The sequence below is a fragment of the Gambusia affinis genome, linkage group LG16 (assembly GCF_019740435.1).
Source record: "Gambusia affinis linkage group LG16, SWU_Gaff_1.0, whole genome shotgun sequence".
In the NCBI taxonomy this organism is placed as follows: domain Eukaryota; kingdom Metazoa; phylum Chordata; class Actinopteri; order Cyprinodontiformes; family Poeciliidae; genus Gambusia; species Gambusia affinis.
In genome coordinates this window covers 13,854,749-13,882,616 of record NC_057883.1, presented here as the reverse complement: position 1 = coordinate 13,882,616, position 27,868 = coordinate 13,854,749, and the positions used below count along the sequence as shown (strand labels likewise).

Genomic DNA, 27,868 nt, shown 5'->3' with positions numbered 1-27,868 from the left:
TAAAGCCCTCGGGGTACAGTCAACCGCCGAATGGGCTGGAGACTGTTCTCTGGGTGGCTTTGCATGCCTCACATACCATGGCTGTGACATGCTGATGTGAGCATGTGGTGGGAGATGTGAATGCTGTCAGGGACGAAGGGACGAGAGATGGAGAGAGATGGATGTACCAAAAATATGACTCCGAAGAAAGGGGAAATTAGGAGGTCTTGCAAGACAATGCAACATTCCCATTTTTATTTGTGGGATAAATTTGGTTCTTGTTGGGTAAAGAGCAAAGTGGAGAATGACAAGCTCTTAAAGCTTGAAGCATGGTGTGACGAGGAAGACTACATCAAAATGTGGGCTCCCCACAAAACAGGCAAACACAATCTACTGTTCTGGTATTTGGCTGGCTGAGAAGATGTTGTTACTGTCTGACAGTCTGTCTCCCCGTCTGTGTCTGTGACAAAAGGAGTTTCACTGCCATCTCCAAGTGCTTGATGTTATGTAACCAGTTTACTCTCAGAAAGCCGATCCTGTCACTTAAAATCTGGTGAAGGCCGTTAAGATGATTCTTTCTCATAGAATATGCGTATTCTTTTACTACAGCGTAAAGAAAATTAATGTAGTGTTAGCTATTAGTAAAAGGTTAATCTGTGTTTGCAATGAAATTAAAAAAGGCATTATAATACATCATTGATTACACAGCAATATACCTAAATCACTTTGTGTTTATTAATTTGCATTAGTATTACTTTAAGCTCATACAAAACATCTGTACATTATTTCACAGAAAATAAAAATATAAAAAATAAATAAAAATAATACAAATATGACTATAAAAAAAACCACATTTATTTTACACTGTTTGTATGCCAACTGAAACGTCTCTCTGCACTGCATAATAACAATATCATGGTAGCAATATTACATATTGGTCTTATATAATATTAAAATGTTCAGAGAAATTGATTGGGAGTTTCATTAAATGTAAAACACAATCATCTAAATTACATGAATGAAAATACAACAGTGTGAAATCAATCAACTTTTGAATATTTTTTCTTTAATTTGTATTCTATATGCTTAGAGAACATTTCCAATGAAAGTGTTTGAAATAGATACTAAGCAGGAATAAGTGTATTTTATTTAAGCAAAAGCAAGGATCCCAAATAAAATGGTAGAACTTAGATTTGTGTTATCTCCTGTCAAGTTTCTCAATGGGTCTATTGATTTTTCTTTTCAAAGGTCTTTGGCACCAAGCATTTCTAAGTTTGCGAATGTCTTCAGCAGTCCAAAACAAAGTCTTGCAGGTCCTCTGGTGGAGCAGCTGTTATCAGGCCCGTCCTCTCGCTGCAGATTGGACAACGCTCGGCTGCCACGCCCGGAGGAGGAGACTCCGGTCGATTTTTGAGGCGCGGTTGAAGTACACACAGGCTGCCTGCCTGCCATCCTTTAATTTGAGCTCAGCCGCCGTGGGCTTCGCACTCAAACACACAGAGAGGGGTGTCTTCTAATTCTGCATCTTCTGAGGGGGGAAAAAAGGAGATCCGATAGGATTTTTTTACAGCACCCCGGGGCCTGACCTTTTTTTTTTACCCATCCCGGAGTTGGATTTCCTTTTATCTCTAAAAGCCTCCTCGGGTTTTTTTCTTTTTCGAGTTTTCTTTTTCATTTTTGTTGCGAAGGAAAAAGACAATGGGAGCCCAGTTGTCCAAGGGTGGAGTGGAGGTGGAGGGGAAGGCCGCCGCCGACCCAGCTGCTGCCAAAGCCAACGGCCAGGTGAGTGAAAGAGGCCCAGATGGAGGCGCATCAGCGGGGAGCCACATGGCAACCCAACGCCCACTGGCAGCATGGGTGCCACCGTGGGGCTCAGAGCCACTCCTGCGCCCCCTGTCCCGTTCAAACTAAACCCCACTTAGAATTCTGTTTGGGGAAACAAATGATACCTAATTTGAAATTAATCGCAACAGATAAACTGTCGAGTAAGTCTCGCGCGTCCCCGCTTAGCGCGCACCCAGCTAAAGTCTTTGTTAATTCTGTCTGCGGGTGTGTGTGTGTGGGGAGGGGGGCTTTAGAACAGCAAACTGACTTTAAACGTCTTCGATTCTTGTCGAAATTGGCGTTTGCTGCGTGTTCTCTCTCATGACTCGGTGGTTTTGGGTCAGACTGCGGCTTTTAGTGTCGAACAAAGGATGCGAGGCGCAGCGGTGCAAAGGATGCAAATGCGCTCTGCTGGAGGCGCATTTTGCGGACTTGCAAACAAAGCGCGAAGAGGCGCCAGATCAAACTCCCTTTCCCCCAAAGCCGCATACTTTCAAGCATGTCTCAAACCCGTAGTTTATATAGTTTTATTCGAAAACTTTATCGAAAGCAACTGTTCAGTTATGATTAAAATGACAAGATTCAGCACCAGATTAGATTCTACATTTTAAAATCATTTCCCGGTTATGCTATGCGGTGGCCCCCTCTCTCTTTATATATATTTAAATATATTGCTTAATAAAAGGTTTCATCTGCTGCAACTATCTGGGCTAGGAGCTCACGGAGTCGATTCAGTTTTTGGATGAGAGCAGCAACCAGCTTTGGTGGGAATTCCTTTGTTCCCAAACTTGCGCTCCATGGTGACGTTTTCATGACGCACTGCTGCCCCCCTGTGTCCGTTCAGAGTCTTGCATGCAACAGCAAAGCCCTCCATCACCAACGTGACAGGCTGTCTTCCTCTATTTGCAGCGTAACATTTAGCGCTGCATATTTTTATGTTCTGGTCAAGAAATATTCTCAGCCGTTCATCTGTTTTGAACTTAATCATTTTATGACTCATGCAGTTTGGGTTTTGTCGCTCTGCAGGAGAACGGCCACGTGAAGACCAACGGCGATGTTTCTGCCAAACCCGATGGTGAAGTGGCCACTGCCGATGGAAATGGAACTGCCGAACCAGCCAAGGAGGGTGAGGCCGGCGCAGGGGACGCCATTGAGGCAGCTCCAGCCACCGAGGGCGAGGCTTCCAAGGCGGAGGGTGAGGCCAGCAAGGATGCCAAGAAGAAGAAGAAGTTCTCTCTTAAGAATTCCTTCAAGTTCAAGGGCATCTCTCTGAAGAAGAACAAGAAGGGCAGCGAGGAGGGCAAGGAGGAGGCCACCTCTCCCACAACCGAGGACAAGCCAGAGGAGAACGGCCACACGGCCAAGGAGACCAAAGAGGAGACGCCGGCTGAAGAGGCCAAAGAGGGCGAGGCCGCCGCTGCCGCTGCCCCTGCAGCTGAGGGTGAGGCAACCAAGGCTGCAGAAGAGGCCCCACCAACAGATGCTGCCCCTGCTGAGGAGGCAGCTGCCCCCGCTGAGGGCACAACACCTGCAGCCTCTGAGGGCGAGGCCAAAGCAGAGTGACTGTACCAAAACTGATTTTCCAAGATTAAAGTATATAAATATATATATATGAGAGACTTGTGCCACGTTCTCAAAGTTATAAACAAAACTACAAAAGAAGACGACAAAGGATATATCACGTTTGCTGATTCAACCACCAGTTCACTGCCTTTTATTAGTTCTTCGACAGACGGAATCTCACCGGGCCCTCTCATGATGAACGCGTCGGCTTGCGTCTCTCCACCCTCCCCCTCATGGTACACACAGGGACTGGCGTGTGGCAAAGATAACGGCTTGGACGCAGAGCGAATTAGGAATACTGACTTATTTTTCCCAATTCATGGAAAAAACATCTCTTTTGTTTGTTTTTTTTCAACAGCGTGGCTACCCTATAACATCAATTTCTTTCTTTCTTTTGGGATCTAAAAAAATTTTTCCACTGTTTGCAGAGCTGGAGCAGACCATCTCTCTCACTCTAAAAGACTTATATGGACACATAAATCTTTCAAATGATCTAATTAATTTTTAGATTTTACATTCCTATGCTTTACCCCCTCCCTCTGAATTCCAAGTATTTTGTCATGTATAGAAAAGTGATAATCCAGGAGGGGAGATTGGAAATGAGCTATGTCTTTGTTCGTGCATTTTTTTTTTTTGGGCTAAAACCACGTTCAAGCTTCTGAGCATTGCAGTGTTCACATTTCAGAGTTTATAATGCAAAGGGTGGGGGGGGGGGTAGGATTGTGTACAAATGTGAGCTTTTTATCTGCAAACTGTCTCTGTAAATATGTTTTGGCCAACATTCTTGGTTCTCTTTATTTTGCTATTGTTTGAAGATGTTAATGGTTTTATTGTAACTTTTAATAAGGGTAAAAATAAATGTTCAATCCCCTCTCTCTGACTTCTGCCTTGTGATTTAACCCTCTAAACACACACACACACACACTGATTAGGATGGTTGCTAAAATCTTTCCAGGATATAAAGACATATCCTGGAGTATGTTGCACAATACATTCTAAAGATGAATCTCTTGAGTGAATATCAGCACAGAGAATTGCTATAATTCAACAAAATTTATACTCATAAGATGGCAAATTTAAAGTGTAGGTAAGACTGCTGACTCGATACTTTTCTAACACCCTGAAAGAAGAGGGTAAGCCACAAATAGACTTAAAGAAGCTTTTTGTTCAGTGTGGTCTAAAAGCATATTGATGGAAAGTTATATGGAAGAAAAAAGTGGTAGAAAATAATCTAAAGGGATAATAGCAGCCTCTCAAGCAATTCTTACAGAAGATTGTGAGGCAAAGCCCATTCATAAGTTTGAGTGGTGGGTTCAAAAGGCGTGGACCGGAAGTCTTCAAGAGCGCCATCACACAGACCTGCACAGACCTGTTCTCTCAGATTGCTTGTGTGAAGCCATTTCTGAACCAGAGAGAATAACAAACATTTTACTGAAGCCAAGGAGAAAATTGGGAGGACAGCGTTTCTCTGTGGTCCACTGTCCCAGTTTTCAGATGAATGTAGTTTTCCATTACTTTCGCAAAACAGAGTCCCAGAGTATGGAGATAAAGTGGAGATGTACACAATCTACTGTAAGTTGCTTGAGGCTGTGAAGTTTCCAGAGTCAGATTATTTTGAGGAACCATGCCAACTGCTTGGTTTCCTCTTGTAGTTTATGAGGACCTTACAGTACCACATCCTTGTCTCTTTGAACCGTGTGTCTTGGAAACTACATACACTGTCAAAATATCAACACTTGGTTTAATGACCACAGTATTTGTAAGGGGCTAGAAAAGTCACCTGCAATCCAGCAATGCAGATGAAGGCTGCTGACAAAGAAACAGGGGGTTCCTCAATGCATCAGTCAGAGGTGGACCGACTCTTTCCCAGGCTGCATTAATACAGTAATTCATGTAAAAGAAGGCCCAATCAAGTATTGAGAGCATAAAATGGACATACTTTTCAGAAGCCTGAAATTTTTGTTCAAATAAAATTGTTTTTATTAATCTTATACAATTTCTAAATTTTCCGAAACAAAATTTTGTTATGTATGAGCACTTTTATAAAAATGAAAGGCTTGAAACATACACTAATTCCTGTAAATGAAACCATTCACTCCTAATGTGAATAGCTTCGAGAATAGAGCTGGACTGGATTGATTAGTTTTGCTTCTTAAACTGACTAAATGAAATAAATTTACAAGTCATGGGTAAACATCCCTGATGCTCGCAAAAGAGTCAGTCTTTGGCTCCACCTAGTGGAGAAAAACAAGAGCTGCAACGTAACGTCCACTTTGTTTTGCAATTTCCCGCGAATGGCGCGGAGCTATGCAAAACACCTCACGTGTTTAATGAAGCCATTATATGCACAAATAGTGGTTATTCAACTCTGTTGTGGTCTGGAAAAATGTGGACACGTTACAGATGTGTTTTCGTCGGACGAGGTGGCCGAGTGGTTAAGGCGATGGACTGCTAATCCATTGTGCTCTGCACGCGTGGGTTCGAATCCCATCCTCGTCGAAACGTTTTCTAGATTCTTTAAATTTCCTGATGCGTTTCTTATCGAACTCCTAACACGTGATCACATTAGTAAACCAATTACCACTCTGGAAAATACTTTGGCTCAGAATTAGCTTGCTCAGAGTTAGCTTTCTCAGTCATACCAATCTTAACCAATATTAGGTAGCATAGACAAAATTAGTTTCAATAATACAAAAATGGCAACAGCTTTTTGTGCTTGTTTTAGTAATTAAACCCAAAACGTTTAAAAAGAGAACTTAATCTTCATCTTATGATGCAAAAGATTTTTCTTTTTTGTGGTGCAAAATATAAGAGGAAAATGACCCTCAATATGATTTTATTATCATGGTTAAAAATGACAATTTTAACAATTTTTAATTCATAGTTTAATTTAACTATAAATTAGAAATCTTAGCCATAAGATTTTTAATGTATCTTATGGTTAATATAAATTAGAAATGACTATTCCTTGACTGACAACTGTCTAGCATTGAACTTTACTTTATTTATTTATCTACAGATATTGCACATGGAATTAATGCATGTTCAATTCTTGCATAACAAAGTTTGTATTTGGTGTGATGCACCCTAATCTCCAACTAGACTTTTTAAGAAAATGTTTTGCAGAAAGATTTCTGAGGAAGGATAAGAATACACTCAGATGTCAGTTAAGTAATTAATTCTTGTTTCTCCAGTGTAAATGATTGTCCACTTTTGTAAATCTGAACTGTGACATTTAAGTTGCTCTTGTGTGGCCCCTGTTGGTGTGGAGGGATCCAAGCAGATGGAGGTTAAAGTGTAACTGACCCCCCTTTGAAACCATAACCACAATCCTAAAATTTTTAAATATATTCCAGCAAAGCAGGCAGAGCCAAGAGACACTCCTCTCATCTAGTTTGGTGGTAAATGGGGCTGTGGTCAGGAAGAAATAAGCACTGTTGCTTACAAACTTTTTAGTAATGTTTTATCAAAAAACTCAACTTGCGACTTTTTTTCTTGTTATTGGAGACATTCATGTTGACAATGCTTTGGAGCCCTGCTGTGTCCTGAATAAGCACTAACGGTTGCTCATCCTGCAGCATACCATCACCAATAGTGAGAGGAGAGGAGACCCATTGTCAACATTGTGAATAAATCACACGTTTGTAAAGTTAAGAGTAACGGTTTAAATCAATGCTCGTTATGCCACGCTCAGCTCACTATTCCAACTCTGGGCGTGGCCGTGTGTCTGAGTGAAATTGTTTTATATCTGAGACAAGGCCGAGTGATGAAAAGCTGTACCATGTGATGTGAAGTCGTTCCGCTTTAAACAAACAGGATGGTGAAACGGTTTTAGGCAAGATAGTGCAGCACTCAATAAATTTACATGACAAAATGTCCAAATTTGCTCAGAAATATAAGATAGAACCATAAATTATTAGACAGTTTATCAGGAAAAAAAATTGATTTCGGGCCAGTTACACATGTGAATTTTAGGCACATTCACCTTTAACCCTACCCCCACCCCTACCCCCCATCAAAATAGTAAGAAAAGTGCAAAATCTATTCTCTCCACCATTAACTCCAAGGCAGTATTGTTATTATCGTTATGGTTTTTCTCTGTGGAACAGAAATATAATTAGATTTGATATAAGGAATTAGCACATTTGTAGCAAGCACCTATTACAAGCTAAATACATTTTAAAAGTAAACAATGGAATTAGCAGTTTCTGAGTTATTGTGATGCATGTAGATACCGTTCTAAAGAGTTTGTGATAACAGAGCAATATGTCCAGAATTCCACTCTACCTAAGCTCAGTGAGTGGAAGCAAAAACAAAGTCAGAGCAAACAAATAATTTTTTTTTTTCAAAGTTAAAAATGAATGAACAAGTCCAGACTACAGAAAAGCCACGCAGCTTGAGTGACCAACTCCGCCTGGAGGGGAAATTAACTGACGCCGTAATCATAGCTGAGGGAGTGGAGTTTCCAGTTCACAAGATTATCCTCTGTAACTGCACCCCATATTTTTGGTGAGTTGGTCAAACTGGATTACTTTCTGTGTTTTTATTAATAGGTAAAGATACTATATTTTGTTTTTAGTTGAGGATTTAAGGTGATAATCAGTAGTCATAATGAGTGAACTGAAAGGTATTGTTGAATTGTGTGAAAGGCGAAAGAGAGTGAACAAAAGGGCAGGTTTAGAGGTATGAATGGGTGAATGAATTAATATACTTTATTAATCCCAGAGGAAAAATCACAGAATTTAATTGTAAAACAAATATTAGAGTTTTGCGACTATCTCCTGTTTAGCATAAATGTTTTTCATAACATCACTAAAAGCAATCACAGTAATGCTAATTTCCTTTGGATGTTAGTTCATGAACTCGTTTTGACTTCAAATGTTTTACTCGCATTCACATTAACTAGTAATCATTGACTGAAGCTCTAAAATCACAACATTAAAACCACAAGCCTAGTATTTAATAGTTTTAAGTGAAAGCGGCACTAATTTAACAGCACATGAAGCATTTCATCCGAGTCTGGCTGATGAGGCCTCACTTGACTGAACATATTTCTGTGACGCTTGATTTGAACAATTTGATATTAGTTGGAGGATGCTGGCATTGGAGAAAGAAGAAGACATTGGTAGGAACGGAGAGAGACAAGAGGTTTGGTACACAGCATTTTCAAGAAGTCCTGTACAGTCCTGGGTGGTACTGTGCCTATAAAAAGTATTCACAGCCTTGCTTCTGTCCCAGGACAGCCTCACTTTTAGCCAACGACCAATTGCTACCATTAGCTACCAATTGATGGTAACTAACTACCAACTGATGGTAACTAACGACCAATTGACATCGTTAGCTACCAACTGATGTTTGCTAACAACCAACTGATGTCATTAGCTACCAATTGATGGTAGCTAATACTAATTGATGGTAGTTAATGACATCAATTGGTTGTTAGCTACCATCAGTTGGTAGCTAACAACATCAGTTGGTCATTAGCTACCAACTGATGGTCGCTAACTACTAATTGATGGTAGCTAATGACATCAATTGGTTGATGTCATTAGCTAACAACCATCAACTGTGGGTTTCTGAGTGAATGACTGAAGTATGGAGTACTTCTGGTTTTGTTAAAGTGTTATACAAGTACTGAACACTTGGTGTTTAATCCTCCAGATTGCTTTTTTTTTTACCTTCTACCTTTAAGAGCTTCCCAGGATTTGCTGTAGAGAAGCATCCCCACAACATAATTCTGCCACTACCAAGTTTCACAGTAGAGGTGATGTGTGGTTTTTTGGTGTCCTCCAAACATAGCATCTTGTCTGATGGCCAAAAAGCTCAGTTTTGGTCCTGTCAGAACAAAAGACTTTCTTCCACTTGACCATTAAGTCTCCTAAAATGCCTTTTGGTAAATTTTATATGAGCCTTGATATGAGTTTTTTTCAACAGTGGCTTTTTCATTCAACAGTTTAAGCAGAGTCTCTCACATCTCAGCTGATAAACTCCTTCATTGTTATCAGATGTGTCTTGGGGGCCTTTCTCTCTAGTTTCCTTCTTGCACGGTCACTCAGTTTTTGAGAGGATGGCCCAATATGGATGTACCATATTGCTTCCATTTCTTAATGATGGAACTAAACTGACTTATATTTTTCAATAACCTTTTCTGTGATTTTCTTGGAGTTTACTTTTGTCTTCATGTTTTAATGGAAGTAATGGTTATTGATTAATCATTAAACAAACATCCAGAAACAAGTGTCTTTATGCTAAAATCTCCTGCGACAGTCACAGTTTTCTCCATTCCACTCACTGTGAGACAATTAGCACCAAATGGCTGGACCTATTTTGAATTAGGTCAGTCATTTTAAATTGAGCTAATATTTATACAATAACATATTTTATGTTGCTTTTTAACTTGTCATTATTTTGTAGAACTCATTTTTCACTTTGACAATGGGGCGGGGTTGTAATTGTTACAAAATTACAAAAAGGGAGTTAATGCTTTTTATCTTATATACTTAGAGGATATAAATACTTATATCAGCATTTGTAAATGCAGCTCTTTGTGAAAAGTGAAATAGTTCAAGGATGATCATGGCATTATATATCTTATATATCTTGGTGTATATATCTATAATGGAGCCATTCAGAAACTGAGTGGCTCTATTAAGCTAACCATTTTCAGATCGATTCCCTGTCATAAATTTGGTTTATCAAACCTTTTACTCCATACCTTTTTAATACAAGTGGTCTTACAGTTAAACAGAGCTATATTGTTCCCAAAGTTTACAGTTTCTTTCTTTATTTTTTTATGTGTCTTCAGACATATCTAACATGTTTCGACGTTGTACTTCCGTCTTCAACAAAAGCTGTGACACCTGCTCTGACTAAGACAGAAGTAAAACGTCGAAACATGCCAGGTATGTCTGAAGAGACATAAAGAATATTTTGCTTTTGTCTAAAAGCAAAATAAATGTAAATACTTTATCACATACAAACACAATTAGTTTCATTAACAGATTGTTACCATATTGTACTTAAGAGAAGATAATTACAATCAGCTCAATAGCTCTATTTTATGTTTTAGAAATTTTTACTGCAGACTTTACAGTAAGTGAGAAGTAGGTAAACTCTAATCAGTTCTTAATCATTTTACAAAAGTTATGGAGTGGAACATATGTATAATATTAACTAAAACATGGTTGTGTCTTAATGAAATTCTATGATGTGCTTCCTCCTCAGTGCTCTCTTCACACGATGGTCCAGCCCAGACCAAAAGGTGTTTCGCATACCAGGAATATCATCTCCAATGATGCGGCTCATCCTCGACTATGCATACACAAACTCTCTCACTGTCACTGAGGCTAATGTGCAAGAGCTCCTTCAAGCAGCAGATCAGCTGAATGTGCATGAGGTTGTGCGTGTCTGCTGCATGTTCCTCGAGCGTCTCATGAGGCCAGACAACTGCATCGGCATCTGGAGGTACGCAACAATCCGTGTGCACCCTGAGCTGCGTTGGAATGCCTTCGCCTACATCTTGCAACACTTTGAGGAGATTGCTTTGTGTGATGAGTTCCTGCAGCTCTCTGCAAACGAGCTAGCTGAGATCATAGAAAAAGATGACCTGAATGTGACAAAGGAAAATAAGGTGTATGAGGCCCTTTTGAGGTGGACTTCTCATGATCTTCCAGAGCGAGAGTCATACTTCCAACTTCTCATGACTAAGGTGTAGTCATTAGATTGAGTTTAAATACTCGCAGGTTTATGATTTCATTATTTCTTTGCCAATGTTACTCAGGCGAAAAAGCATTATTAGGAAGTTTGCTGAGTTTACTGGAGCACATTTAACAGTACATTGCTGCGTGTTTTTTTTTTTTTTGGCAGAAATTGACTATAGCAAGTTTTAGTAAACAATTTTAACTCAAAGTGTGTACAGTACCTTCCCCAAGGTGGGAAGACAAAGTTTGAATAAAGCTCCTCAAGATATACAGCTAGTTTTGGTACTGCAAAAGAAAAAATAATGTCAGCAGAAAAAAAGAACACCCTCAAGACAGCAAATATTATAATTTAACTAAATAAAACATTATTTGAAGATAATAATCTTCAGATATTTAAAAAAGCAACAACAATTAACTTGTATAATGATCAAAAACCATGAATCACACTTTATTCATATAAAATATACAGGAAACTTGTTGAAAAAAAGTACAGTGTTTATTTGCATTACATATCTAAAGCAGTAAAAAAGTTAATTTTAGTAAAAAAAAAAATACATTTTTCGTTGGATTCCCATGATAGTTGTTATTTGTACGTGTTTCAATTTAAACTTTAAAAACGAACCTCTTAACTATTAGTATTATTTTCTTCATACTGGTTATGTTGTAAATCAATGATATTTTATAGTAAGACATTAAGAATTTAAAATAATACATTTTCTATATTTAAACATACAGTCTACATTAAGAAAACAAATAAATCAAAAGCAAACAACATAAAACAAATGCAATGGTAACAAATTTCTTTAACAGCATCACCAAGCAGCAGTCTTACATGTGGGCAATTTATTTTTACTTTGTAAGCACAGCATAAATGTGTGACAAAAGTCAAATTAGCAAGCAACTTGATGGCACTTCCTGAAGCACGCTTCCCTTAGACAAGAACTACTCTTTGGATTCAAGACTGCCCTATTTATCATAGTGGATTCACAGAACTCGAAGTCCATTTGAAAGACAGAATCAAACAGTTTTTCACATGCAACTGCAGAAACTACTACCATTGACATTGACATAGAATTGGGCCATTTTTTTTTCAAGTTTGCTTTAAGTGATAAAAACAACAAAAATAGTTCAATTAAAATAATACATTTTGTCATAAGGATGCCATTTAACTATGCCTGAAATTTATACATGTAAATTTAAATAAATGTATACATTTCCTTTTGAGGATTTTTTTGTGTGAAGGATTGGTAGTTTTTCACACACTGTGAAAAGCAAAACACAGCACTGAAAACCCTTTGGTGAACATGTTGCAACCATTTAGAAGATTCAAACAAAATGCAGAGAAATAAATTTTCTCCTGTCATCTCTGTCTAGATCCGACTGGCCCTGTTCAATATAGACTATTTCAAAGACAAGCTGCTGCCAAATGTGCTGGTGAAAAAACATTGTGTGGGCCTCCTGTCTGAAGCGATGGGAACCATGAGTCAACTTATATTATTTAGAACCCATTTGACCAGCAACTTTGGTCGCCCTCGTCTGCCTAATGCTATCCTACTAGCCATCGGTGGGTGGAGTGGTGGAGATCCAACCAATGCCATTGAGGCATATGATGTTCGTTATGACCGCTGGACCAATGTTGGCAACAACCTTGAGCGGCCTTGTGCCTATCATGGTGCCGCCTTCCTCAATGGCTACGTCTATTGCATCGGAGGTTTCAATAGGGTGGAGCATTTTAACAGCGTTCGCAAGTTTGACCCCGTTGCATACACCTGGCATGAGGTGGCTCCCATGCACCACCGGCGCTGCTACGTGAGTGTGACTGTGCTGAGTGGGTGTATTTACGCCATGGGAGGTTATAATGGACACGGGCGACTGAACACAGCAGAGTTCTATAAGCCGGAGACAAACCAGTGGAGTTTGATTGCTCCCATGCACGAGCAAAGGAGTGATGCAAGCTGCACCACTCTTAATAATAAGGTGGGTCAACTGAGTTTTGTGCTATTTTTAAACTACTGTGGTAATTAAAGGCTTGAAATCATAAATGGAACCAAACTGTCAAGGGAATTTCAGAATTCAAATTGAACTGGTTAATATAACTTAGCTATTTGTCATCTATTCCCTGAGAACAAAGCAAAATTGAAAGAAAAAAAAAACAAAAACTTTTTGGCCAGTACAAAAAAATGCCATAATTGGCAGAAAATGTACACAGCTTTCCAAGCAAAAATATCCAAACTGTAAAATACTGTGGTGGCAGCATTATTCTGTGGGGATGCTTTCCTTCAGCAGGTTACAGAAAATATGATCAGAGTTGGCGGGAAGATGAATAAAGCTGAATATTTTACATATTTCTACTTTGGCAAAGGCACTATAAAGAGGTCACAGTTTTTATGCTGTGAAGATGGAGTTAAAGTATTTTCTTGTGTTGAAAGTTGCAACAATGTTTCACTTACCTCCTAGAAAAATTCCTTTCAAAAGATGATTTGATTGTTCTGCTGATACGGCAGCCCTTGTAGCTGGTTTGTAAACAGGTGTAAGAGCTGAAGGAAAGGGAGACAGAACTAGTCATTCATGTCATTGCTATATGACCAAGTATCCTTATGTCCAAAAAATTACAATCAATTACTATCCTGTCATTTAAAAAGAAAAAGTAAAAAGCAAAAGCCCAACTTGTGACTTATTTTTAAAGAAATTTCACAACATACGTTTATGATGTCCGTGATATAAACAGTTAAATCACTTAAGACTTTTAAAATTATTTTTTTTAGATTTATATTTGTGGGGGTTTCAATGGAACAGAGTGCCTGCAGACAGCTGAATTTTACACCCCGGAGACCAACCAGTGGACACTGATTACCCCCATGAACAGCCGGCGCAGTGGAATAGGAGTCATTGCTTATGCAGGTCATGTTTTTGCAGTAAGTACAGGAAACAGTGCTGAAGCACAGGTAGATGTTGAAACCTCACTTATAATGTGTGAGGGCTTCCATCAATGCTTGTTCCTAATCTGATCAGATGCAGGGAGGGTAAGTAAGTAAGTAAAACTTTACTTATGCAGTGCTTTTCAAGATAAAAATCAACAAACAGAATAAAAAATACACAAAGTAAATTTGAACAAAGTCAGGTTTTAAAAAATTAAGTTTTTAGCTGACCTGAAAGTCAGAGAAGTGAGGTCCAGAGTCTTGGAGCCACTGAAATTATCTCCTTTAGTTTTGAACTGGGATCAATAATGAGCGTGTCTCAATCACAGGACCTCAAGACTTTGATGGGAATAAAGCGATATAAATGTTCTGGGATGTAGATCGCTGTCTGTGTGTGCACTGCTTGTTGAGTCAAAGCCAACCAACATGTAGAATTGCACTCAATAATGAAGTTACCTTTTCTCCAAGCAGTCAAAGTAATATGTTTGTTGTTAAAATCAGATATTTTTTTCATCACAACTAGTACTTTAATTAACTAGTGGTGTTGTGGTAACATTTGGTATTTACCACCTGCATGAGACGTTGTCTTCTGGATTTAGTGTTTGGGTGAAATATTATGTCATTAAGTTCACAATTAAAAATTTAAAAACATTACAAAAGTATGTCAGGAACGTTGTTCACTTCAGCATCTGAAGTGAACAACAGGAGAGAAATAAATTTTGTAGTGTTGGTTTATCATCTCATGCTGTGTACAAAAACTTAAGGGGTAAAATTTGAACTTCCATTTTAGATTCTTCAAGTCTATGTCAATTAAATTGTACTTTTATATGCAAAAATGTTTTAATCTTTTGGACAAAAGGTAATTATAAAATTATGTTAATATAATAAACAATGTTTTCAATTGTTTTGCAGCTGTGACTGAAATCTAAAATAGAAAATAACTAAAATATTTCTTGCCTATGTTTTGCACTGCTTTTTTTAGGTGTTTGTTTTTCTGACATTAGTTGTGTCCTGTGCAAATAAAACACTATGGCACCCCTGTAAAAAGTTGTACAGCGCAATCGTATAAAACTGATATACACTCCTCATTAAAATTTTAAGGACTAGCAGGAAAAAACCCTGGTACAATTAAAGAACAAAAGAATTTAAAGAAAGAAACAGGAGCAAAAGACAAACTAATATATAGATTTAGGGAGTTTGAAAAATAGAGAATGAGAATAAATGGGTTAAAAAGGAGTCAGCGTTGAGTAGACCCAATTTTCTTGCTCATCACTTTAAAAACTTTTTTGAGGAACTGATGTCTGTTTATGTAAACCTAGACCTCAAAATGTTTTTAGTGGGATTTGAGTCAGGAGAACAGCTAGGTGGCTTAAAAAAGGGAATTCTCCTGGAAGAAGTAACGTTTCTGATGGATGTGGTAACCTGCCTTGCTGCCTTGTTAAAGTGGTGAACACAGAAAACACTGTGACCCTCAGTTAAAAGGGACAATGACGGTCTGTGTTATCCGTGGTGTGATGACCATGCACAAATTGAAGCTCCCTTAAAGGACAAAAGTCCCAGATCATAATTCATCCTCTCTCTCACTGTGCCACCTCCTGTGGGATTACTGTATCATGCCAGTAATCTTGGAAAAGTCCAATCTCCCAAAGTTATTTCATTCTTCCATTGCTAAATGATGGTTAATCCTTTTAAAGATATGTCCTTGAATTTATCGACAAAATCCAGACCCAAACCAATGACCATGGCAAGGTAATTATTTAGTTGAGTTGCTCATTTTAATATCAAAACTTACTAAATTTAGAACTTTAGATTGTGTGTATTTTTGGTCTTAGTTGTTCCTTGTGTATCCTGGTGCTTAATGAGGTACTGACTTGCTTGAACACCTGAACCAGCACACTTTCCCTCTCTCTAACAGGTTGGTGGCTTTGATGGCAACAGACGTCTGCGCACTGCTGAGGCCTACAACCCTGAGACTAATCTCTGGACGAATGTGGGATCCATGATTACCACCCGTAGCAACTTTGGCATTGAAGTGGTTGAAGATAGGCTCTTTGTTGTTGGGGGCTTCAATGGCTATACCACTTGCTACAACGTTGAGTGTTACAACAACACAACAGATGTGTGGACTGAGGTCTGCGACATGGAAATCTTCCGTAGCGCCCTTAGCTGCTGCGTGATAACTGGACTCCCCAACATGGCCGATTACATGGTCTCTCGTGATGCTCTGCTGGAGGATGAGGAGGAGGAGGGAGAAGAGGAGGAGGAGGATGAGGAGGAGGATGAGGAGGAAGAGATGGAAGCTGGACATTGATTCATCATTTCCAGTGCCATTAACTAAGACAGGCACAAATACATTACTCAATTAATAAACCACTCAGAGCATTAAACTACAGTTGTGTAGTATTGGTGATTTCTTTTTACATAAATATTTGTATAAGTGTGTTTGTTTCAAAAGGTCTTTAAAACAGGCCATTTTTTTCCTCTGTGTTATTGTTAATTCATTCATAAGTAAGTATATCTTGTTTTTATTTTGTATATCATGTGGTTGTACTTGTAACATCTTAATCAGACTAAGTTCATAAATGCAATTGAGGTTAGAGGTTTACATATACTGATGATATCAATACCCTTAGTTCGTGGGTTTTTTATTTTGAACCATAGCACATTGATTTCGCATGCTGCTTTATGTTCCGCCCCTTAAACATACGCTCCTACGCTTAGAAGTGACGTTTTGAATAAAATTAATATTAAATTGACCAAATGTCTGAAATACAACATTTTAATTATGTAGTGAATATGGAAATAGTACATGTTCACATCTGAAGATAAATTCAGTTATATTGCTCCTTATCAGTTATATAATTTTCACTTTTCAGATATAATTGAACGCAGCATTTGTTCGCTCTGTCATTGGATCGATCAAAGACAACTGGGCGGGACATCTCACTGTGATTGGTTTAATCCGTGACAATAAGACGTACTGCGTCAGTCACATGAGTTTTAGTCCTAAATGCACGTTTGTCAGATGTCAAGGATTTATCGCAGATCTCCTTAGTTTTTAATTGTTTGCGAGTGAAAACCGAGCCGGAAGTGTTTAGTATGGGTTTAGAAGCCTGGTACATGGACGGCTCAGACGAGGACCAGAGGAAGCCCCATAGACTGAACCCGAATCAGTCCGTCTCCCTGGACGAATTGAGGAAGCTCGGAGTTTTCTACTGGAAAGTAAATACACAGATTCCTCAGCTGCTGCTCGACACCAGTAGACAGAAGTATATTCCTCATAATCATGTAGCCACTTTAACTCTTACAGCGTCTTAATTATACAAATCAAACCGTTCTGAGCAGCTCTGCTTTTGCTTATTGTGTCCCTGCAGCTGAATGCTGATACCTATGAAACAGATCCAGAGTTGGAAAAGATCCGAAAAGAGCAAGGATACTCCTACATGGACATTATTACAATTGAAAGGGACAGACTACCCAACTACGAGGAAAAGGTAACTCTTTTACTTCCACTTGTCTAAAAATATTTTGGAAGTTGTGCAATTTCTTGAGTACAAGTTTTGAGTACTCCAAAGTGGGCAATGGGCAATTAGGAGATGTAATAAAAGCAGGATTAGCAAGATTTGTTGTAATAAGGACAAAAATATTGCTAAAAAAACATTGCAGTCAGCATCGTAAACAGAAGAAATCAACTTATTAATCATACCTAACTACACTAGTAAACTGCAGTTAATTTTATTTTTAATATCATATTTATGCTCTCTCTTAATGCGTGAGTTATGACCACATTCCAGATTTATTTTTCAAAGTTTAATTAATCTTTACGGATACAAAAAAATTAAATATTCTTTTTAGACATGAGTTGGCAACATAAGTTGTTAAAATAAGTATGTTATAAACATTTGATGTTAAAATCCTTAAAAGCCTAACCAGAGATTGGGGTTTAAATGATATTTGGCTCAAAACTTCTATGCATTACAACTATCTATATATTTTATAGATTTGAAGTAGTATTTACTGTATTTGCTTCTGTTAAATGAAAAACAAAATAAAGAAATAAATATACAGTATATTCAGAAAAATAAATCTGAATATTAAATTGACCACATATTTAATGTCTTTCTAACATTATTCATTAATGGGAGAACAGGTGATCCAGCGTTCTTAGCTTAATATTTCCTTATGCTCCTGTTTCATCAATCCATAATCTCGACTCTTTTAATAATCCCAAACCCGCTGCTGAAAGTGGTACTTCAACAATGCAAAATTATGAAAAGACCTGCATCAGTATCTTCATGGAACCAAACAAACAAACAAAAAATCAATAGAAGCTGTAAAGAAATTCGACAGTATTACTAAGGAACACAAAGACAAACTTGCATATTGAAACAAGTTATTTTAAAGCTTGCAGGCTTTATATGTTCTTTAGTAATGAGTTTAGATGGGTGACAAACCCTCAGGTACATTATACATACCGCAATTCTTACTGATATAGACATATGCAGGCAGCATCATTAGCAGCACTACTATTGTCTCAGATACTAATTTCACTACTGTACCTTATACTTCAGCTGAAGATGTTCTATGAGGAACATTTACATTTGGATGATGAGATCCGCTACATCCTGGAAGGACAGGCCTACTTTGATGTCCGGGACAGTGAGGACCGATGGATCCGAATCGCCATGAAAAAGGGAGACTTGATCACCCTGCCGGCCGGCATCTACCACCGCTTCACCCTGGATGAGACGGTACACCGCAGATTTGACGCACCCGATAATTCAATAATTTAGCAATATACAAAGCGGGTAAAAGTATTAAATAAGTTAGAAATTTACTGAAAGAACTAAACCTTAGTTTGTAGAAGAGGTCTACAAAACCGTCAGGGTTTGAAGAATGGACCAAAACGATGCCTGAAGGAGGCGTCTTCAAGCCACAGCCAACAGAGGCGTTTGTCCAAAGTTCTAAGTACATTTTTGCGAGCGAGTTTTTGACGATTTCCCTTAATCATCACACCGAACCGAATTAATGTTTGTGAACTGGATAGGTTGTTAGTGACATGCAGTTTTGTTTACGTAGAGGATGAACTGGGACGTCAGTCAGGTTTTTCTGAGAGTGTTTTTTTCTGCAGAACTTCACCAAAGCCATGCGGCTGTTTGTCGGGGAGCCGGTGTGGAAGGCCTACAACCGGCCGGCAGATGACTTCGACATCCGGCAGAAATATGTGGCCTCGCTGCAGGGATCCTGAAAGGCTGCAGATACTTAAGCTTTTGATTTTACCTGGGTTTGAGGTGAAGAAGTTTGAAGTTATTTGACTAAAAGGTAACTTCTTTGCCAGCAACAAAAGACGAGTGCCTTCATTTGTAACAAATAAAGCATTAGTCTAATTTCTAATTCCAAGCTCAGGAAAGAAACAAAATAGTGTTCATGACAGATCAATGTACATTTTTAATACGCTAGTAATAAATCTGCTACTATTAATTTGTCTTTTATTCTATTATTAATTCCAGCATGTTACTGCGACACAATAGATTTATTCAGGATAAAACAGCTCTTTATATACATACATAATGATAAACATAAAGACAACAGCAGAAGAAAAAGCAAAACGAATCAATAAGATAATCAAGATGACGTTTCAGATATGTACAACTTTGGGTTTTGAATATTTTTCCATTTCTGTTCAGTGGGAATGAAACCGATGCAATCTGAGGGGCTTGTTAATTTTCACTGCAGGAGTGACGAAATCTAGTGGTAATCCTGTAGAAGCTGCATTAAAAAGTTTAAGGAGTCTGAAGCTCAAGATAATGCCCAGGCCTGGTCTCACTGTGAGCCAGCAGCTCCTGTAGTGTAACAACACGTCCTCCTGACTAAAAGTTTCTGAAAACTGCTCATATACATCATTATTTTTTTGGGGGGGATTTTGAATTTCTCAGTTGTAATATATTTACTGAGAGGAATGTTTAGGAAACATGTTTATTGATTTTAAAGAGCAGCCTATCTTGTCTTTTTGAAGTGACTACAGAAGATGGGGCTGTTTTTATGGTTGGTCTCGCTGTAATGATCTTTGAACAGAGGGTCATGTGACAGCTTAAATAGACGGGCCTAAAAAGAACCACATTCCAGCTTGGAGGGAGAGAGAGAGAGAAATCACTGATGTGGATCAAGCTTTATCCCAGATTTACTTAAATTTTTAACGCAGATCCATCCAGAAGATTTTGAGTAGTGTTGCACACATGCAACTTGATGGTTGGAGCAGAGCTAAAGAAAACCTAACATTACTGTATCCAGGTAATAATGAACCATTAAAGAAACAACTTTTAGTTGATAAAACTGAGGGTTCTGTCTGATCAGCGTCTGGATGTAGAAAAGCTTCTTGCACACAGTTCCTAAGCAGTCTGGAAAACTGCTGAATTTTATTTAAGAGGCTTTTTATGTTTGGGTGAGGAGAGAACATTAATATTACCATATTACCAGACTCATTCCTTATCCTGTTCACTAAGAGCCTGTTCCTTCCATCTGTTAAACCATACATTCATTCTTCCATCGTTTTGCCAGTATATTGGCTCCATCATTATGCATTTCCATCCCTCTTTCAGTGTTTCATCTTGTTGTCAGATATGTCACGTGTTGCATATTTGGATTATTATTATTATTTTTTTTTTGCCTTGGAGCCAGGCATTCACTCCCTCAGTATTTATGCAGAGCTGCAGCACAAACAACAGAACAAATAAGCACATTCACCACAAATTCCTTAAGTCTCAAAATGCTATAAGTGAGGACTGTTCCTGGGTCGCTGCTCACATGGCAGGAGTGCTAGATCGCGTTAGTGCGATAAAAGCCGATCTCAAACATCCCCTTTTATCATCTCTGAAACCGAACAGTAAGCATTGGTTTTACTGTCCCACAGGAGTCCGGCTTAGTCCCTCTCTGAACACAGAGCTGTAGTACCCGTCGTTAACACGGGGCAGCAGCAGCAGCAGCACAGTTTTTTCCCAGTTGTCCTTCTTTCTCTCAGACCAATTTGAGGCACTGCGCATTGAAGCTGTCTCCCTCCCGGCAGGACACAGCGTCCAGCAGCGCCTGCTTCTTCTGGGTGCTGCGCGACGACTCCAGTTCATACATGGTGGTCAGGTTGAAGAGGACGCTCTCGTGGAGGTACTGGGTGGGGTCCTGCTGAACCAGGCCCTCCAGCTGGCCCAATGACTCCTTTAGGCGGCCCAGGTAGAGGAGACACACTGCAGCGTTGTTATTTGCCTGTAAAAACAAATAAACAAACAAAAAAAAACACAAATAAAAGGCCGTTCCATAGAAATTAGTTGGACATTTCAAAGATATTTGAAATAATTGTTGTATATTCCCTTGGGTAAAAAAACCCCAGAAAATCCAACCACACTAATTAAAGCTTTTAATGTGTAGACTCTAATACTTATATAGTTATACTTACAACTGGATGTTTTGGGTCAATTTTTAAAACCTCAAGGAAAGTTGCGTGTGCTTCAGCGTAATTATTCTGACTGAGGTAGACGAAGGCCCTGAAAAACAGGTAGAAATATGTTACACTCAGATATTATACTCACAAGTTTAGAAACAGGAAAGTCAATCGTTTTATTCATCCACTGCCCATGTCCACTTTGTTGCTGCACACACATCAGATCAGCTGGCTAAAGACAAACTAAAGACAGCGCCATCTATCTCTCTTTTACAGGTAGTGCTGTTTTACAATTATGCTTCTGTATTATATAATAATAATAATAATACTGATTAATTAATTTAACTTGAAGGCACTTAGATCACGTGATCTGAGTAGTTTTTTAAAAAAAATGTCTAAATACACACACCCACACACACTCAAGTTCTTATCACAATTTCATGTTGACCAATTCATAATAATTATATTCAGGTAAAACATGAAATGTCAAGTTTTTCCAACATAGGATTTTTTTTAGTTCCGCTGTAAAGGATTGAGTCACAGAACAGTTGTTGTCCTGCATTTCTCTTATATGTTGGCATTTGTTAACATACTTCCATTAGTATTTCAGGGTACATAAAATGCATAACAGCCATTGGCATGAAAAAACAAATCACTGTATTTCAAATAAATTCCTGTAAAAATTAATCTGTAATTTTGTGCATCTTACTTCAGTTTCATTCTAGTTAACAACCAATTCTGTTTAACTTGCAACATGATCCACACTGCCACCTACTGGTCACACTGCACAGACCAGTTTTTTTCCCCACTGTAATCCAGAGGATGAATTAGCATTTTTATTTTTTACTTTAATATTTTTTAAAAAATACTTCAGATTATTTCTGTAGTTTGCCTTGGATGATATGAACCTTCCTCCCAACTCAAAAATAGCAGCAAATCCACAACAGAACACTAAAAAAAGGGGAAAAACGTTGTTGCAATCACCCAAAGTTCAGACCTTTTACTGAAGTAATCATTAACATATGCCAGTGTTATTTAATACTCTCCACCACCTCAGGCCAGAGAGCAGAAATGCTACTTCCTGTTTAGAAAATCAGGCATAAATAGGTGTATTCTTTCCCAGATGAGCACAAATTTTACCCCATAAGTGCAAAACCCTTAATCTGCATGTACCTGTTCATTAGAACACATGTAGCGTGACTGAAGTTACTCCCTTTTGTCTCGTAGACTTTCTCCACATCCTGGAAGTATCTTTCTGCAGTTTTCACATCTCCGATCTGGGAAATTATAAAGAAGCTGTACATTAACTGCTGATCTCTGTCTTTGCCTGGAAAAAAACCGAAAAAAAAAAAAAAAACGGGGAAGGAAGAAAAATCTGCAAGGAAGAAAAATCCTTGCAGAAAAAAAAAAAATCTGAACACTGTTGTGGAATAGAAACCCATTCATTCTCTAAGTTATTCAATCTGCTCCCAGCAGCAAGTTCTTACATCTGTGACTTCCTCTCCAACACACATGGAAGTAATGACTGGTGTTTATAACAAACCACAATATTATATAAAAACCCAAAAGAACATTTTTGCTAAAGTAGTTGCAAGTTATAAGTGTTTAGCAGTGTTTTATATGTACATAAAACATCTGTTATATAAAAGACAAATGAAAGTTGCATCTGGAACAAAATGCTCTTTATAACTTTACTCTCACAAATTGTTAGTAATCACAATACCACTCAGCCTGGAATGCAATAGGTGTTTGCTAATTTTCCAAGTACCATGCATTCAAGCTCTCCATGCCTGTAATATATGTGGAGGCACTTGTTTAATGCAGCACAAACATTCAAAAGGTGTCAATATGGTCAAGCAGTTAAGAAACTACAACTAAATTGCTTGACTGCCAAAAATAGCAGGGTCAACGTTTTTTAATAAAATGTTGTTGCTGAGAAAGAGCTGCATAGACTTCTTGTTTTCAGGGGGTTTTGTTTAGCATGAACCCAAAGCTGAAAGACATTAACACTTTAAAAGAATATATGTATTGCATGTCAAAAGAAAAATAATCCTCTAAAATACAAACTAAGTCAAACCATTCCTGCCTTTAAAAAGACCAAATATGAATTGCTGGTTTACAGTCTTTGCATTTGCACGACATTAATCAAAACCTCTTTAACAGAAAATAAAGGTGTTTTTTTTATTTTTGGTCTATTGGAGCATAAGGCATACTGTGCAAAGCTGGATAATTAACTCTGTGTCCAGGGAGTCTTATAGTCCATTCGTCCATCTGGTGATGCACAGACCTGCAAGAAGATGCGTCCGATTCCACTGAGCAGCTGCACTCTCTGCTGGGGTTCATACTGGATGATGGAGTGATAGGTCTCCACTGCCAGAACGTAGTCCTGAGGACAAATGGGTTCCAAGATTGCATTCGGTGAGTGGGAACAATGAGTGGAAAAGGAGTGAAGCAAAACACAAGGGTGGAGAGAGATAAACAGAGCGGAGTTTGGAGAGAGCATAGTCAAACAGTTGGAGTATTAGCAGGACATTGAGACCCTCCACCCATGCCGACGATGTGCTGCGATGCATCGCTCACTTGGTGACTTGAAAGCTGAGCAACAGGATGCAAAGAGGTCAGACAGGGGTGTGTGTGGACTCTTTGTGTACCGAGCTGAGAGAGGGGGCACAGGAGGAGTGTACTGAACATGCATGTGCATATGAATGCACTCAAACCTTTGACTTTGCCTTTAAACCGAGTTTAATGTGGACAGAACCTTCATTTCTTTAGGGTTTGATTCCAAAAAATGCAGAATTTACTTTACGAGGTTCTTGAGCTAAAATTCGTCAGGCTTTCTGAAAGGTCCTTTAAATGCTATTTGCATACTTTGGCTATTTTTCACAAATTTTCTTACTTTTTCTTTTCTTCTTGAACAGTTTTTTGTATGTTTCACCCATCTCTGAGCCATGGGTCTTGCATAAAAAGCATTCTAAACTCAAGGGATAAATCCATAAAATATCAACACAGCAAAGTAGTAAAAAAATAAATTTTATTAAAAATATTCTGTTGGATTTACAGGATGTTTGTTTGTTTAAAAACTATTTCTACATTATCATTATTATTACTTTTATTATAATTATAATCTTCTTCAGAAGGCCTGGAGAACTGATCATCAGGAAAACCTAGTAGGACTCTTAACTGTTTTGAAGCAAAGAAAGAGCAAAATTATGGAAAAAAAAAATCCCTCATATAAATCTTAAATTGCAAAAAAAAAAAAGCAGAATTTTGTGTGGGTCTTTGTGATCGTTTGAAGGAGAAGTATTTACATTTCGATTCCAAATAATGTAGAATTTACTTTACGAGGTTCTTGATCTAAAATTCTTACGTGTTTCTTAAAGGTCCTTAAAATGCTATCTGCATATTTTGGCTATTTTTCACAAAGTTTTAGGATTTTGCAATCCTAAAATGCAAAACCGGGATGCTGTGGATCGGAATCCAAGCCCAGAACGAAACCGCGTTGACTGTAATCTCATGTCTCTGCAGTAGATGGCACTGTGTTTCTCTCTACTGCCTGATCTTAACCCACACCACCATCACCTCCCCCCCTCTTTGCTCTCCGCTCCTTCTTTCTCTGACCAAGAATCCAATTAGTGGTCAGTCTGTGGGGATTTCACTGTGAATCCACCACTAGCCTGGCATCAGAGATCTCTGAGACTCACACCCACAGTGACACACAAACACACGCACCCACCTTCATCAGCAGCAGGCAGTTGGCCATGGAGTACATGACCCGACTGAGACGAGACCTCCACAGCTTTAGGGATGCTATAAACAGGAAAGAGACACGGTGAAAAAGGGAGGGGTTCAATGACTTTCTATTTTCACTCCTATCGCTTTTTGGGTATTCCTGAGATATCCTAGTTTTCTGAAAAGCCTCCACACTCTTCGCTCCTCCATCCCTCTCATTACAACCAGCTGTAACACCTGGGTTATTTTAAGGCGAGGTGCTGAGGAAGACACTGCGGCACATTTCCTCTTTGTCTGCTGTGGGAAGAGCCTGTTACTATTCATCACTGTGTTTGTGGGAGACGGAGCTGAGGGAAGAGCTAATCACTCAGTGGGGTTCTGATGTGTGAAGGCAAGGCCCTGCGTTATCGACTGTCTGTGTGGGTAGGAGAGAAAGAGGACACAGCCATTACGCTGCTTTTGTTAGGAGAAACTGGCTGAACCGAGGCGCCCTCACGGATACAGTCATACATGCGTCACCCAGCTAATTTTCCAGTATTTAGCTCAGCTGAAGCTATCGGAGGGCACATTTTCAAACTGATAAACAGATGCTGAAGAAGTATTTAGAAGCTACATGGCCCCGATTCTGGGTCAGATTCAAGTTGCGTGGAGGCGGATCTGGGTAAATTTCCCTCGCACACTCCAGTGCAGATGTGAGTGGATTGGCAGGATTGATCCGTATTGATCCAAATGGCGTGAAGAGCTGTAGAGAACATTTAACATTCAGTGAGAGCAGCGGAGTTGTGAGGGGCTAAACACTTTTACTGCATAGGTGTGTGCTTGAGACTGGGTGGTTGTATGTGTGGCTGAAGTATGCTGCAGTCCTGCGCCAGGTGTGCATCTGGATTAACTGTTCAGGCCCGTGACCTGACTTTCCTCCCACGATGCGATGCAGTCTGGGAACGCAGCCAGGTCGGATTCTCTGCGGTGTGTTTGCTTACCTTGCCTGTTCTCCTGTGCTAGGGTGATCATGCTGCCATCCTCTGCCAAGCCTTTCTCCAGGTTTTCCAGTATCTGTGCAGGCAGGGGATTTAAATTTTAAATATCACAAGCATGTTAAAAAATAAAATGAGTTCTCAGATAATATTTTGGGCTTTTTTATTTTTTATTTTTTTAAATCAGGGTTTCTGCAAGTCTTCACAAATAATAATAATAAAAAAACTTCAACACCATTACTGTATAAATTTAATTTTCAACAATAATTATAAAGAATAAGCTACAAATCGAATCAAATTATTTTGGGCTGAGTGGAACTTTTACACCTTTACAACCTAACTTTTACACCTTCTATCATTCAGCACGCTTCATAACAATTACTGACAACAGATTTAAGTCAAATACGGGAATCTTCATTTCAAGCCAAATCTTGTTTAATGTATACTTTTACAGAAAATAATGCATTTACATTTTAACTGCTAAAACATTCAAAAAGTGTGTTTGAGTAGCAGAAACTGGATTATAACAAGAAAAGCAATAATAAAATTAAGGTTTAACTAAATGTAGTCTAAAAAATGTAACACACACATATTTTATTTTATAATACTCATTCAATGCCACACTTACTGGTGTAAGTACTGGTGTAAAATGAATTTTAATTCATTTTAACAATTCATGTAAAATGAATTACATCGATATTGATATTTTCAGTTCATCAGTGTCTTCACCGATTTCTCCCTATTTCTGTTTTCTGGACAAAAAACTAATTTTAACTGGCTGTAACTTTAGTTTTTAAGACTTTTTAATTTCTTTACCTGTAGTGGCCAAAAAACATAATTTTTCTCTCTCTATATATATGTGTATTAAATATATAAATGTATATATTTCAAGGTTTACGTTCGTTAGTTCAAAAACCTTTAGTATAATATTTAATATAGTTAATTTTACTTTATTATTATCTTTGGAAAATTTCTAACTTCTTTGTATATAAATCCAGTGAACATATGTATTCTATACTTAAGAAAGATATGTGGTTGTATAGCATCGTCTAAGTAGCTAAAAAAAAATTTCAGTTAATTAAAGCTGAAGTTATTTTTTAAGGTTTTCGTCTTTCAAAAGTTAAATAATTAAAGTAATCTTAATTAAATTAAAGTATCTTTTCTATCCAAATCCAACTCTGTCAGAACATTTACATAGCCAGGTTTAGGACCAGGAATATTTAAGGCACAATTATATTTTATTATTATTTTCAAAATCCAGCGTTAAATAGAATTTAATGTGCATTAATGTTATGTTACCTTGAAACTTCATAAAATATTAAGTCTGCTATTGTTAAACACAAAATGTCGTAATCTTAAAATCTTTAAGAAAATCCCTTTTTCATTCTAGAATTTCCAACAGTGTAAAGACTTATTTAATCACTCAGGAATGTTACACAATTATGCTACTTTTATAAATGTTTGAATGAATGTCAATAAGTAAAATAGAAACTTGAAATCCATAAATGATTGTGTCAGATACTCAATTATTTTCCTTGCAGAAATTAATCTTGCTTTTGAAAGAAAAAAAAAAGTTTTATATGCATCATGTTTCTTATTCCTGTACTTGTTCAGACCTAAAACATATTTTTCAAGACACAGTGTACATTCCAGATTAATTAAAATATCAACATTTTAGGGGAGTTTAGGGACTTCGAAAATTGTTAGGAGACTAAAAACTTTGTCTTGAGACTGTGTGTGTGTGTGTGT

At 38.1% G+C, this 27,868-nt stretch overlaps 4 protein-coding genes and 1 non-coding gene across 6 annotated transcripts in view; 4 read left to right on the top strand and 1 right to left on the bottom strand.

The window, feature by feature from the left end:
* The first annotated feature begins 1,423 nt into the window (after nt 1–1,423).
* On the top strand, nt 1,424–4,246 carry marcksl1a (MARCKS-like 1a). Its single transcript, XM_044141958.1, has 2 exons — nt 1,424–1,761; nt 2,830–4,246. The coding sequence occupies exons 1-2, from the start codon at nt 1,678–1,680 to the stop codon at nt 3,364–3,366; spliced, it is 621 nt and encodes a 206-aa protein (XP_043997893.1). The 5' UTR covers nt 1,424–1,677; the 3' UTR covers nt 3,367–4,246.
* A 1,537-nt stretch (nt 4,247–5,783) lies between these two features.
* On the top strand, nt 5,784–5,865 carry trnas-gcu. Its single transcript has one exon. It is a non-coding gene; the product is annotated as a tRNA-Ser (tRNA).
* Nucleotides 5,866–7,613: 1,748 nt separating this feature from the next.
* On the top strand, nt 7,614–16,376 carry LOC122845645 (kelch-like protein 10). Of its 2 annotated transcripts, XM_044141955.1 has the most exons (6): nt 7,787–7,875; nt 10,172–10,268; nt 10,591–11,074; nt 12,441–13,043; nt 13,832–13,981; nt 15,900–16,376. In XM_044141955.1, exons 3-6 carry the CDS (start codon nt 10,658–10,660, stop codon nt 16,293–16,295), a joined length of 1,566 nt encoding a protein of 521 aa, XP_043997890.1. In that variant the 5' UTR covers nt 7,787–7,875; nt 10,172–10,268; nt 10,591–10,657; the 3' UTR covers nt 16,296–16,376. The 2 variants fall into 2 exon arrangements, with proteins under 2 accessions (XP_043997889.1, XP_043997890.1); XM_044141954.1 differs by lacking the exon at nt 10,172–10,268 and having other exon boundaries at nt 7,614–7,875.
* Nucleotides 16,377–16,956: 580 nt separating this feature from the next.
* adi1 (acireductone dioxygenase 1) lies at nt 16,957–19,465 on the top strand. Its single transcript, XM_044141957.1, has 4 exons — nt 16,957–17,206; nt 17,359–17,478; nt 18,556–18,735; nt 19,116–19,465. The coding sequence occupies exons 1-4, from the start codon at nt 17,084–17,086 to the stop codon at nt 19,230–19,232; spliced, it is 540 nt and encodes a 179-aa protein (XP_043997892.1). The 5' UTR covers nt 16,957–17,083; the 3' UTR covers nt 19,233–19,465.
* A 33-nt stretch (nt 19,466–19,498) lies between these two features.
* The window catches only part of trappc12 (trafficking protein particle complex subunit 12), a 29,092-nt gene continuing 20,722 nt past the window's right edge, over nt 19,499–27,868 (bottom strand). The window contains exons 7-12 of the mRNA XM_044141953.1: nt 26,126–26,198; nt 25,150–25,223; nt 23,704–23,802; nt 22,590–22,693; nt 21,432–21,519; nt 19,499–21,241 (exon numbers count right to left, since the gene is read on the bottom strand). Coding sequence (XP_043997888.1) covers nt 20,999–21,241; nt 21,432–21,519; nt 22,590–22,693; nt 23,704–23,802; nt 25,150–25,223; nt 26,126–26,198 — 681 coding nt within the window. The 3' untranslated portion in view covers nt 19,499–20,998. The remainder of the gene's footprint in view (nt 21,242–21,431; nt 21,520–22,589; nt 22,694–23,703; nt 23,803–25,149; nt 25,224–26,125; nt 26,199–27,868) is intronic.

Excerpts from the sequence above, each read along its gene's own strand:
- marcksl1a (XM_044141958.1), top strand. The coding sequence starts at position 1,678 with ATGGGAGCCCAGTTGTCCAAGGGTGGAGTGGAGGTGGAGGGGAAGGCC. Across the intron at positions 1,762-2,829 it reads CTGCCAAAGCCAACGGCCAG|GAGAACGGCCACGTGAAGAC; the intron begins GTGAGTGAAAGA and ends GTCGCTCTGCAG.
- LOC122845645 (XM_044141954.1), top strand. The coding sequence starts at position 7,724 with ATGAATGAACAAGTCCAGACTACAGAAAAGCCACGCAGCTTGAGTGAC. Across the intron at positions 7,876-10,590 it reads AACTGCACCCCATATTTTTG|TGCTCTCTTCACACGATGGT; the intron begins GTGAGTTGGTCA and ends CTTCCTCCTCAG. Across the intron at positions 13,044-13,831 it reads GCACCACTCTTAATAATAAG|ATTTATATTTGTGGGGGTTT; the intron begins GTGGGTCAACTG and ends TATTTTTTTTAG.
- adi1 (XM_044141957.1), top strand. The coding sequence starts at position 17,084 with ATGGGTTTAGAAGCCTGGTACATGGACGGCTCAGACGAGGACCAGAGG. Across the intron at positions 17,479-18,555 it reads TACCCAACTACGAGGAAAAG|CTGAAGATGTTCTATGAGGA; the intron begins GTAACTCTTTTA and ends CTTATACTTCAG. Across the intron at positions 18,736-19,115 it reads GCTTCACCCTGGATGAGACG|AACTTCACCAAAGCCATGCG; the intron begins GTACACCGCAGA and ends TTTTTTCTGCAG.